We start from the raw sequence: 12,982 nt of genomic DNA on the forward strand, positions 1-12,982 counted from the left end.
AAAAAATAATTTGTCATTTTGGTCTAAAAAAATAATTTGTATATTTGAAAAATATCAAAAACAAATATAAATTTTTTTTTTTTCCCAAATAACAGGTGGCAATTGGCAACAACAAAAAAAAAATTGTACTATTCCGGTCAACGGATGTCCGGGCGAATGACCGGGTAGACCAAAAATTCAAAAATTGTTTGCTTCACCAAACATGTTTTCAAAATGTATTTTAAAATTGAGTTGAAATCATGATTTAAAAACTCAAACCAAACATAGCATTCAAATATAAGGGTGGAATTAATTTTTGAAAGCTCTACAAAACACAGCCCTTTACTCTGCCAAACTACCTTCAATTTAGTTCACTATACAGAAATTAGTAATCCAAAAATCATCATTTCAATAGCTATATAAATAAATTACTAAGCTTACATTCAACCCACTTCACCACTCTTTTAAATTTTCTAGACACCCATCATATCTTCTTGAGTGTCTTAAGCGCATAGAAAATTAAAAACCATAACCACCACCTCTAGACATATGTTTAATAAACTATTTGACCGTGACTAAGTACAGTATTAATCCCAAAATAACATTAATGACCTCAATATATATTAAGAAAAAAAACTCACAAATAATTCAAATTTGGAATGAGAATGTCCGTTGTCCAATCTGACAATCTATAACCGAGGTTACATGATACATCTACTCCTAATCATTATAATATCTAAGGAATCTAAAAAAAAAAAAATCATAGCTGTGTAGCATCATTGCAATGAAAGTATTATGGTATTGGTACCACTGTAGTAGACAATTCCATGACTCTCAGTGAAATTTCGATGAATTTAACCGGATGAAAACATAGAAGCATCTTGAAATCATATTGAAATCATACCTGAATCCTCTCCTCCAAAAAAAAGGAAGAACGTCCACTTTATGTTCACCTTAAGTTGATAACATTCTATAATCTCTTTTTATCTCTCTGCCCTGATATAACTAATCTATAATTCATTCCTGACAGAGTCTAGTGTAATACTATTTTGGGTAATGATGCTTCCATCAAAGGATTAAAGGAAAAAGTTTACTGTGCAGTTCTCTAATTTTTTAGTTGAATGAGATCTTATGGGTGATGGTTTATGAGGTCAAGGTTAAATTCATGGATTTTCTCTTCTTCCGAAATATTCATCTCTCTCATCAAGAAAAGGCTGAATTTTGCCACACTTGAATGCAAATGGGGCCATTGAAATCTTTAATCCATAAAAGGTGACTCTCCTCTAAACAAAAATGAGAAATAATAAGCATATAAAATTCAGATTTCATAATTTGAAAGAGAATACATGAATGTACCTCCTCAAGAACTGCTTTAACTTGACGGAGTTTTTCAGCATGCTCAATGTCTTCTGCTTCACTATCACTTTCACGACCAGGTCTAAATGATGTCGAATTTTGTCAATGCAGAATTCAATAAGCAAATAAAAATACAATTTTTTGTTTGTGGGCATTAGTGGTGTTTCAGGCTTAATGTTATGCATGTTGAAATCTGAAACACAGTAGCATAAGTAGACAGAGAAGGCAAGAAGGCAGATTGTTATGCTTGAAAGACAAGTTTTGTTACAACTTCTGGAAGTTATATGTAACTTGTGACAAAAAAATTTATCTGTACATACAGAGTTATACCTAGATCGTGGTACCAGAATTCTTGTGGCATCTAACAAATCTTGCAACTGAACAGCACTTTTAAGTTTTGTCTACCCGAAAAAAGACACAAACAGTAAGTAGCATTACACAAACAAATTGATAGAATGAAGAAAAAGAAAAGAAAATAAGCACCTCCGATCTAGGCCTCCCTCCATTGTATTTTAACATCAAATTTAACAGCTTTTCCTCAGTAACTTTCAACTTCACCTTCTGTTTAGGAGTTCTATCACCACTGCCAAACAAAAAATGTGAATAGATAGTAAAAAAACAAGAAATACGACCTAATAAAGCTATTAAAAAAAAGGATATATATCTTACTGACGAATAACAACAATCACACATCGTAGCTCCTCGGACTGCCCAAATTTCCCAATAATCCCACTTCCCTGGCGTGTTAGTCCCTCAAAAGGCTGAACCGGTTCATTGACTTTCCATGGTAGAATTGGTGGAATTGTTGAAGAAAGATGGGGAGCTTTTGCATCTAGAAACATCTTCCTCAACACACAAGCAGCATCATCATAATACCTACAGTTCGGAAGATATGCCATAATTATATTTAACAGTAAAGTCAAAAGCACAAGTGAATACAGTAGTTAGATAGCAAAGGAGAAGATAGTATATGTTACAGTTGTAGTATCAATATGTTTGTGCACACAGGCATGCACAATGTTCTAAATAACACGCTCAAAAGTGTTGATTGTTCATGATCCCAATTGCATTCAGTCAGACAAGAAGGTTGAACCAAAGAAAGAACCAATTCTCAAATTATCAGTCAAACCAGTTCACTTGACTGCTTCAGCTTTAATGTGAAAAATCATGTTTAATGATCAAAATAAAAAATAAATAAAAATAAGAAGCTCTAAATTGTGGGGAATGGGGACACCAAGTGAGTTTTTGGAGTCAATTGTGGTGCAGGGTGTAGAAGTTGGAGGCAGCCAATCCTGCTATTGATAGCATTGCAATCAAAGAAGGGCAGCAATTAGCAAGTACTTGAAGATAGAACTACAATATTGGTCCTCATAGAGAGCTAGATGATTGGGAGGTTAGGGGGATGGTGGATCTTCTTGAATGTTTTTTTGCCAATCTCGCATTGGTGAGGAAGATAATTCTTTGCATTGGTTGAGATCGAAATCCGGAGGCTTTAAGGTGAAGTCCTATTTTGATGCTGTAAAGGGTCAAAGGAGGTCAGCTTTTCTTTGGAAAATGGGTCAAAGGAGGCCAGCTTTTCTTTGGAAAGGAATCTGGATTACAAAGGCTACTTCTAAGATTTGTATTTTTTGTATGGATGACAACTTGTGGCAAGATTCTCAATATTGATAATTTAATTAGAAAAAATCAAATCCATGTTAATTGTTGTTACATATGCAGGCATGATGGGGAGTCTGTGAGAATCTTTTTATTCACTGTGAGGTGACATGTTTGGGTTAGAGTGGGTTTTCCCATGGAAGGTGACAGATCTCCTTCATTTTTGGAGGGGAGCTATAGTGGGAAAGAGAAGGAAGGCTAGGTTTTTGGTGCCTAGGGCTTTAATGTGAATTGTATGGGGAAAGCATGATCAGAGCAATTCTGATGGGAAGAAATAAATAACCCATTTACAGATCTAAAAGTAAACTTTCATCCTTTTTTGTATAGTTAGTTCTTGGGCACTATTGATCCATCCTTGAACCTATTTTTAGATTTTGTAGAGGCCTCAAATTTTTCAGCAGAAACTGGTTAGTTGTGAATTTGAAACTGGAAAAGTGTCAAATGAACCAATGAGCTGTAGCTCAAGCGTTCAGTGATTAGGAACTTTGTGATGCTAGTGCTTCAACTTCCTCTTGCAAACTTAATATCATACACAGAAGGAAAAAAAAAAAACAGGAAGAATAAGCATGGATATTGAAAAACAACAACACTGCAAATAATAACATGCGAATCACTGTGACGGATTCAAAGAAAAATATAACCATTATTACTTGTAGGAGTTCTTCACAAAACTCCATCCGTTCACATCACAGACATATGAACGCCCCTCACAACGTAGAAGATCAAACCCACAAACCTACAAGCAACATGAAGAAATATAAATCATTAAACAATACAATAATTTCTTATGTAGAAGTGCACTTGCATGCATGCTCTGAAGCACATCATTTCTAGCACTCCCGGTCTTAATTTACAAAATTGGAAATAGTGTCAGTACTCAGTCCTCTAACAAAAGAAAAAGCAATATCACAGAAGATAAAGCACGTAATAAAAGTGCTGATCTCTATGACATCTTCCACCTATACAAAGCATGTGAAAAAATTTATGGAGGTGCATAACCAATCTGGAAACATCAGAAGCTCAAGAAAGCCAGCTAAACTAAATGCAGGACTTATCTAATTGACATATCTTTATCAGAAACGGTGGTCAACATGCCAATGCCAAAGCAATTTCTGCAAACAGCAGTCATATGAGTTTGAGGAATTGACCTATTTTCATTCTAAAACATCAGCAACAATCAAAAGTGAAAAACATTGAGTGGGAAATTCCATAGAAACAAGTGGTGTGATAAAAACAAGAAAAATGGGAAAAGCGTGAGACTATTAATCGGGATTTCAGAGCACATTAAATCACAACTGAGAAATAATGTAACAATATAATCATAACAACAATAAAAGTAGTAACAATAAAGCCTTGATACTATAAACAATTAGTAATACTTTCTTGAGGATTTAGATGTCTTACCGCTTGCCTAAACGCAACGCAAACCTCTCTTGCCATTTGCTTCTCAGTTGGAGTAAGTAGCACAGGGTACCTTACCTGCCACATGAAGTAAACTTTCATATCCTTCACATATGTTCCTTTTTAAGCCTAGGAATGAGGAGTACCAAAAACATTTGTTAATCCTAAACCATGGTTATTAGTTGCCGCTTCATAGATGCACCTACAGATAAATGCTTCGCCTGCAGTTCTCAGCTCACAACCTGATCTTAATAATTTTCCAGCTATTTTTAAAATGATTATCCTAATTTTACTATTTTTACAAGCCTCACATTATACTCGAGATATTAGGCATAGAAACCTAATCCCAAGAGTTTATAATGTACGAATATAACAAAACTGAAATGAGTTCAGGATTTGAGAATGGCTTCTAACTCGATCAAGTTTGACAGTGCTTAGTTGAGTTCGCTTAACTATTGCCAAAAACTCAACTCCTATTTCAGATGAAAAGTATAGATACCAGCCATGCAGATATGGAGAATCAAACAGCCATCATTCCTTTTGTTGAATAACATAAATTAATTAACCAAATTCAGCAGTTTGAAGGTTCACTGATCACCAGTCAAGACAAACGAGGGCACTGAAAACCCAAAATTATTTTCCCAGAAAATCGAACAACTATGACTTATTCTTGGCTTCATGTTGTTATCGTTAGCTGGATACCTAAATAATAGCTTCCACTCCTTTCACAACTAATTTTTCAAAATGTGCAACAGAAACATAGTTACTGAACCTATGAGAAAATGTTCCATGGTGGTTACATTTTTTATTTTTCATTTTGGTTTCATACACACACACAAAATGGCAAATTCACTTACAGTACCCCTAGGAATTAGAAAGAGGGAGGAGGGAAGGAGAGAGGTTGAAGAAGAGGCATCTTTTTTGCAAAAAGGTATGTCTAACATGTATTACTCACTTCTTTGCCATCAGGATTTCTCATAACAACACCATCAACAACAGGAGATTTCCTTGCCTCAGCATGTGCATACTCAGTACCAACTGTATATACCTGCAAGAAGTTGACAGAAGCTAAGGCAGTTCTGTGTAAAAAATCAGAATGTGAAATTCTTTGCTTTGAACGTAGAACCTGACATGTGGGATGGACATGTATAAACCATTTAATTTATTCTTCTTGAAATTTTTCCTCAAGTATTTGAAAAGCATACTAAAATCAGAAAAGACGGAAAGGAGAGGAGCAAGAAGAATGAAAAAAGAAAGGAAAAAAAAATAAAGAAAAAGAAACTATTTTTACAAATAATACGGAATCTTTCACAAAAGTTGTTACTCTGATTCTAAAGTTCACGCTTCAGAAATTCCCTTATGACATGTAAAAGCTAGGAGACCTAAGAAAAACCCACTTCCAGAAGCTTCTGCTGTCTGTAAAGATGAGGAAGGACAACTGACCAAGAAAAGCCGGAACCTCCCAGTGAAAAGCATTCCTTTTTTTTAAGACCAGAAAATCGTTCTTCGTGAATAATTTCATACTTCAAGCTCATGAAGTTAAATCCTTCAGAATTTCATTTGCATAGAACTTCAAAACGAACTTCATACTTCCATATTCACATATTTCAGAACAAACTAAAAATTCTCCATAATGTGGGTAGTTTTTTGATATTTTAAGAACTTCATTTATCTGTTTCTTATTACGGAATGGGAAACAAGGAGTCCAAACCCTGACCAACAGTGGGTTGAAGCACTGGTCAATGGTCATAAGGTCAATTTCATCTGCTGGACAAAATATTTCTTAAGGTGCTGAAGGCAGTGCTAAAATTACAATAGATGTAAAAAGACGGTGACCTGGTGCACAAGGCTCCCACTGAAACAGGATCTGTGAAGAACAAAATGTACACTGCTTTACCCACAATTTCTGGAGAGGTGGTTCATGTGACTCAAATCTGCACCACCAAGGGCGTAATGGAAAGTCTAACCATTGGGCCGAGCCACACTATCTAAAAGTACAATAGATATGCCAGAACTAAAAAACTTGACAAAATGACGGATGTCAAAAGAATTTGCAATAATAACCTAAGCCATCCTCATTAGCAAGGTGCAAAATAAGAAATCCATTTGCTAACAGTACAAAAACATAGGCCAGAAACCTTGACATCTGTTCCTCCTGTTGGCATAAATTCCTCGTAAATATAAGAGCCTCCACGCCTCACTCTTCTAACCTCTGGGTGAAACTCACTTGACCTGTTACCAACCTAAATTCAAACAAACAAAAACTTTATGAATCTGGAACGTAAGAATAATCACAAACATCAACAAGCCCAGATGGTTTTGTGGTCAAATTAGAAAGAGCGCAACTCCAACAATATCTACTTGAGAAAATTTTCGAGAAAAAAAAAAAACAGTACGAATGCAAGCTTGTTGTAATCACAAAATGGAAGAAAGGAGGATATGTTCGGCAGAAAATATAAGTTTTGAAGTATAGTTCTAAAGTATTGTTTTTACAATTTAATGGAAGCTGGATAACTGAATAATCCTTATAATTTTTTTACCTTGTTTGCAGAAGATATCAACCAAGACAGATTTCCGCAATAACAAATCATAACAAAGAAAAAGTTAAAGTATATATCTAAGCAATTTATGGTAATTAAAACCAACAAAGAAGTCATGCTAAATTCTCACCTTCCGGAACAATTCTTTCATGCCCCCACCTGCTGAACTAGGGTAATATATCATTATGCTGTGATCATCACCTTCACAAAAGCACAAAACTGAAATTTGTTACCCATGCACACTTATAAAGGTGATACTTGCACATTAATTAAGATACCAAAATAGTTAAATATCAACATAATTGTAACTAGCTAAAACATAAATATCTATATCATTAATCAAGCAACTCAAAATTTACTCTTGATCATAATAAGATTCATAAACTCATAATAAAGCCCTATTAAAATATAGGCAACATCAAGACACCACAAGCAACTGCAATCATCATGCTAATCATATGCCTCAAAAATGATTTTTTTGCCATAAATGACATGAGGCACAACCAAAGAATATCTCCATTACAGATCTGGTAATATTGTTCAACAGTATGGGAAGAAACTTCCCTCTCTTCTTACAATTCACGTTTATGTATTAAGTAAACATAAACAAATTGATGAACCAACAAAATAGCACATGCAAGAAGGACAGCATTGCATAATTAGTGCTCAAATATTAACAACGGTGTAGGAACAATTTAAAATAAAATAGAAAAAATAAAAAATAAAATAAAAAAAAGGTAGAAGAAGAGAGAGAGAGAGCTTACCATGAACAGGTTTCTCCACAAAAGGCTTCCAAAAGCGACTCCCATGAACCTCAACAAAATCATCTTCCTCAACAAAATAATCCAGCTCTTGATACGGCACTTCTCTATTTACAAGGGCATATCTTGGAACAGGAATTCCATATGTTTCAAGACGCTTGATTTTGAAGACAGAAGAGAAAGAAGGAAATGAAAAAGAAGGAGCATTAATCTGATTGCCTCTGTCACAAGCACTGAATGTAGCTGAAAAGCTAATGCATGCTGAAGTACCATAAACTTCCCATCATACATGTCTCCTATAAAAGCAGTCTAACACTGAAACAAGCCAACCCCACAAGCTTGCAGTAAGCCACTAAGACCATTCCTCTTAAAATACCATGAAGAAGGGAAATAATTCCCTTTACATGAATCACGCGGTATCACCAACGTGGTCAAAATCAAAGTTTCTCCATTGTCCACTCACAATGGATCATTATGTTGAAAGTACCCCCACAGAAAACACCTCCTATTCAAAGGATGTGACCACAAAATGACAAAACACAACTGCCATTGCATCCATTAGCAACAACAACATTTGTAACAAACAAATGAATGGGCTCTCTCCACAAAGACTAAGTTCTCTCCACTCCCTCCAAGGACATTTATACTTTTAGATAATAAAGAGGCCTAATGGCTAATCCCTATCATAATGGCTAATAAAGAGGCCTAATGGCTAATCCCTCTTTTAGATATTAAAGAGCCCTAATGACAATATTACAATAAATATTGTCATAAAACAATAAACACCAATACTATGAATATGAACCTTGAAAAAGAGGGAAAATCACAAAGCATACCTTGTATACCTTCCTTCTATCATGAAGAAGGTGTTGTTGCACCAATTCATTTACAAGGAAAGGCCTGAAAAAACAAAGCATGTACAGCATTCTAGTAACCTTTTATTCATTTAATTACCTGAAAAAAAAACATATATTCATTTGGATAACTTCATAAGAAGGGTTTGTCATCCATTCCAAGAAGTTTTGCTGACAAGGTACATCAAACTTGTAAAACATGTAACAGTAAGAAAAAATGTTACTGTAGACAAAAGTAAAGTGTGCATCACATGCATGCACAACAGTACTCAGAGATAAATACACAAGAGTCAAAAACTAGCAGAAAAAGAAACTTCCAGACTTCCTGTTTTAATGAAAGCACAAATAGAGATCCTATAAACCCAAGAATGCCAAAAAGAAACTCACAAGACATTATGGTCCCCCTCCCTGCCACAGAACCAAAGTTATCAATACCTTACCAGACAGTGTACTGTTTTATTATCAGAACGGTATGTACCAGTACCAGTGCATTTCGGTGTACCCGGTACCATTTCAGATTTATTATTATAAATATTATATATTTTATAAAAATATTTATAATTTACAATGCACCCGCTTCACCTACGGCCTACGCTTGTATGGGTGTTACTAGGCACACCTCCCTCATAGACAACGATTATTTAAAAAAAGCCTGTTGTCTCAACATATAAAGTATTTGAGAGAGGGAAAAAAAAGAGGTGGAGAGGGAGAGAATAAAGAGAGAAAGAAACTTACTTCCTTAATGCAGCATATGCCTCAGCCTTTTCAAGGGGATAACCAGAAGAATAGAAGGCAATCAAGCAATCGCAAACTGGCCAACTGAAAATAAATTAAACATTGAGATGATTTAGTCATCTGGTAGAGAGTACTGCACAACAAGGATGCATCCTACTCTAGAAAAATATAGCTGAAACTTACAACATGAATGATGAATCTATTTAATCAAAGTTAATGACACACGGTATTGTCAGCTCAATCTAGGAAGGGCATTAAAAACATTGTATACTTTATGACTTCTTCAGTTATTAACAACATACCCATGGGATGTGCACACCTTCTTATAACTATAGGCCTTTTAGTGTGAACAAGCTTTTGAAGTTTTGTCACACCTTTTTCCATTTGTAAATTGACCCCATGTAACTAACCGCTGATTTCAAATTTTAAAAATTCTTCAATTTTTAACAGCATATACATCAGGGGTGCACACCTTCTTATATATATACATATATTCAAGTGCATTAAAAATCTATACATGCATTATTTATGATTGACAAGGACCTTTAGATCCAGCTAGGCATTGCAAGAAGACAAAATCAAGTATGTCTTTAATATAAGAAACTAACTTGGATTAAACCGTTAGCTCATCTCTTCTACAAACAAAACCAAAAATCTCATCCACAAAACCAACATTGACTAGAATCTCCATGAATTAATTAAAAACCACATATAAACAAAACATAATATGTTTTAGATAACTGCATCGAAATGTACCTCTTTATTGGATCTTCAAGAATAACTTTGTCCCCAAAATGTACGATCTACAATATATCATGAGAAAGAGCAAACGACAACTCATGTTCAGCTACGAATTAGGCAGTTGAGTACTTACATGACATAAAAAAACGAAAATAATATGATTGCATTGTTAACAATTTCAATTTCACTAAGCATTTTTACTTTTACAACCGAAGTCCTTTGAGTTCTCGTTTGTTTCCAAATCAACTTGTTCTCACTCCAATTCAATTTAAAACAGTAAAATACATAACGACTCGTCAAATAACAATCAAAATACCTCAAATTCACCAAAGGACTGTAGCCTCTCCAGAATCTGCGCCATCGGAGCGGAGAAAACCTATAGCAGATCATCCAGTTAGAACTACCAAAAAGTGATTATGTATTACAATAATAACAATAAAACGATTCATTGCATGCTCGGTTTTGGATTATATATAATTTGAGCAACAAGAACGGAACCTCGGAGCCGCATTTCACCTTCTTTTCCATTACGCATACGCCAATCTTTATCCTTTTACCAACACCTCCTGCCATCTCTTCCCCTTTCTCTCTCTATACTTTCTCTCTCTACATATGCAGTATCCGAATGCCTTTTTCACTTTCAAATCTCAACTTCACTGCTCAAACTCAACAAATCACAATAACAACACTGCATATGTATATACAGGTGTGTGTATATGTATGTAGATATGTAGATAGGTAACGAAACCACCAGAAATCGCCGCCGGAGATGCAAGAATCGAGCGAGAGGAGAAGAGAGAAGAAGAGCACCGATGTTATCGCCGCCGCTGGTAGGAGTAGAAAACAAGTCGGAAATACGCAGTTAAAATAAAAAGAAACGACCGAGACCTGTAAAGCGTGAGGCGGTTGAGATACACATATAAATTGAAATAATGTTATATGCACGATATTAATTAGTTGATTAATTAATGATTTAGTATAATTTAAAAGATATTTGATATTTATAATTTGTATAATGAATAAAATTAATAATAATGTTATAATATATGTTGGTATACTAATTAGTGCAGGTAGATAGGGCTGTGTTTTGTTTTAGTATTTTTTTTTATATTTATTTATGTAAATTACATTTTAGATTTATAATACCAAGTTTTATAGTTTGTTAAAATTATATCAATTTTTTTAATATTTTAATTTACATAATATTGATTTTTGTTTTTATTAATAATTTATTAATTATATGAATAAATATATATTATTTATTTTATATTGAATATATATTAGTTCTTGTTTATCTTATGATTTCATATTATTTACATTAATTTATATCTATTTAACAATAAAAATAACGTTAATATAATTATACTAAAATTGTGAAACTGCTAGTATTTTTAACCAAATCTCGAGGAGGTTGCATAATTTACTTAATTAATTTTGGTAATAAGTTTTGTTATTTAAAATTTTTAATGAGTTATGAAAAGTGTTAAAAATTTAATTTTTATTATTGATGAAGTTCAGATGCAATTTCATTTTGTCTTTAGTAAACAACTATTTTAATTTTTTTGATTTAAATATAAAAATAATAATTTGAAAATGAAAAAAAAATAAAAATAAAAGAAAAGTCCAACAATAATTTTAAAATATAATGTAATGTTTTTTAATCATAACGAAACAGAAGATGTAGTTGGGTAATTGTGTTAATGGATACATATTCTACTGACTTGATACGTGTTGTGTGTGGAGGTGGGTGTGTGATTTTGGATATGAAATTTGGATTCTCGAATATACATACAATTGGGGAGGGGACTTTGGATGGGGACGCAGAAAGGCTTATAATTGTTGGCTTTACATTTGCCCCTTTTTCTTCTCTTTCTTTTATCAACTTTGGCTTTATATTGCTAACTTTATGATAAAGTTGTTTGTCCTTGTCATTGTATTTAGTCATGGTATAAAGTTTGAGCGATCTTTTTGGGGATTCATATAAAAAAAAAAAAAAAAAAAAAATTGAAGTCCAAAAATAAAAAAAGATACATATCATATTAAAAAATTATGTCAAGCATTATGAAACATTTTATTTGTTGTCACATACATCTTACCCTTTTTTTTTGCCTTTTTTTTTTTAGATAAACACTTACATCTTACATATTATCTCGTATTGTGGATTTGAAAATTTATTTATAGTTTTATCATGAAAGCATGCTTTAGCCTTTAAGCATGCTCTTGACATTTTTTGTGTCGTGGATTTGAAAATTTATTAGATTAGTTTTATCATTAAAGTATGCTTTTGACTTTGAAGATATTCAAAACATCTCATCGGTAAAGGTTAATGGCTCTTTTTCTTTGTTATATTTTAATATTAAACTTTGAGATACAATAAATAGTTCATGATTTTATTTGTTATAATGAAAAAGAAATAGAATGATCATCTTATTATAGGATCATACTCATCTTTAATTGATTAAAAAAATAAAACTAAAATCATTAATTTATTTCCATTGTATCCAAAAAAAAATAATAATAACAATAATAATAATCATCAAATGTTATTTTTTATTTTTTTTATTTTAAAAACCGCTGCGATCAAAATTAAAGTTAATAGTTACTATCATAGAAGTATTATCTCTATAACTTTACAATAATCAATTTTATTGTACATTATGTACGTCATACGCATTCTGTTATATTTCAACGCAATTGATCAAAGATTTTGATAATAATTTAATGTTTTCAAAGTAATCATGTGATATTTATAATGATAAATTTTAGTCAGCAACATGAATGATCAGCTCTAATCATATAAATATCTTATTGGTTTGGTTGATAGAGACGATTAGATTGACTATTATAACTTTGTTGAGACGAGATAAGCATATATAAGGACAAAAAAAAAATCACAAAATCATAAAATGACAAAATATTTGATTTTTGATGCAAAATTATCAAATTGACCCATATATAA

At 32.9% G+C, this 12,982-nt stretch overlaps 1 protein-coding gene across 11 annotated transcripts in view; it reads right to left on the reverse strand.

Annotated features, from left to right (window-relative positions):
• Positions 1–10,960, reverse strand: part of LOC114267951 (inositol hexakisphosphate and diphosphoinositol-pentakisphosphate kinase VIP2-like) — a 67,807-nt gene extending 56,847 nt beyond the window's left edge. For 6 of the 11 annotated variants that reach the window (XM_082924823.1, XM_082924842.1, XM_082924815.1 and 3 more), the window contains exons 1-15: positions 10,522–10,945; positions 10,340–10,399; positions 10,039–10,085; positions 9,283–9,366; positions 8,530–8,593; positions 7,697–7,850; positions 7,063–7,133; positions 6,531–6,635; positions 5,348–5,440; positions 4,396–4,470; positions 3,642–3,727; positions 2,005–2,211; positions 1,819–1,918; positions 1,666–1,736; positions 1,336–1,417 (exon numbers count right to left, since the gene is read on the reverse strand). In XM_082924823.1, the coding sequence (XP_082780949.1) occupies positions 1,336–1,417; positions 1,666–1,736; positions 1,819–1,918; positions 2,005–2,211; positions 3,642–3,727; positions 4,396–4,470; positions 5,348–5,440; positions 6,531–6,635; positions 7,063–7,133; positions 7,697–7,850; positions 8,530–8,593; positions 9,283–9,366; positions 10,039–10,085; positions 10,340–10,399; positions 10,522–10,596 (1,374 nt within the window). In that variant the 5' untranslated portion in view covers positions 10,597–10,945. Of the gene's footprint in view, positions 1–1,335; positions 1,418–1,665; positions 1,737–1,818; positions 1,919–2,004; positions 2,212–3,641; positions 3,728–4,395; positions 4,471–5,347; positions 5,441–6,530; positions 6,636–7,062; positions 7,134–7,696; positions 7,851–8,529; positions 8,648–9,282; positions 9,367–10,038; positions 10,086–10,339; positions 10,400–10,521 lie in introns of all 11 variants that reach the window. The other 5 variants (XM_082924828.1, XM_082924850.1, XM_082924800.1 and 2 more) reach the window with 4 other exon arrangements.
• Between the last annotated feature and the right edge of the window lie 2,022 nt (positions 10,961–12,982).

Source organism: Camellia sinensis, chromosome 1, assembly GCF_055761805.1.
Source record: "Camellia sinensis isolate YWXY chromosome 1, ASM5576180v1, whole genome shotgun sequence".
In the NCBI taxonomy this organism is placed as follows: domain Eukaryota; kingdom Viridiplantae; phylum Streptophyta; class Magnoliopsida; order Ericales; family Theaceae; genus Camellia; species Camellia sinensis.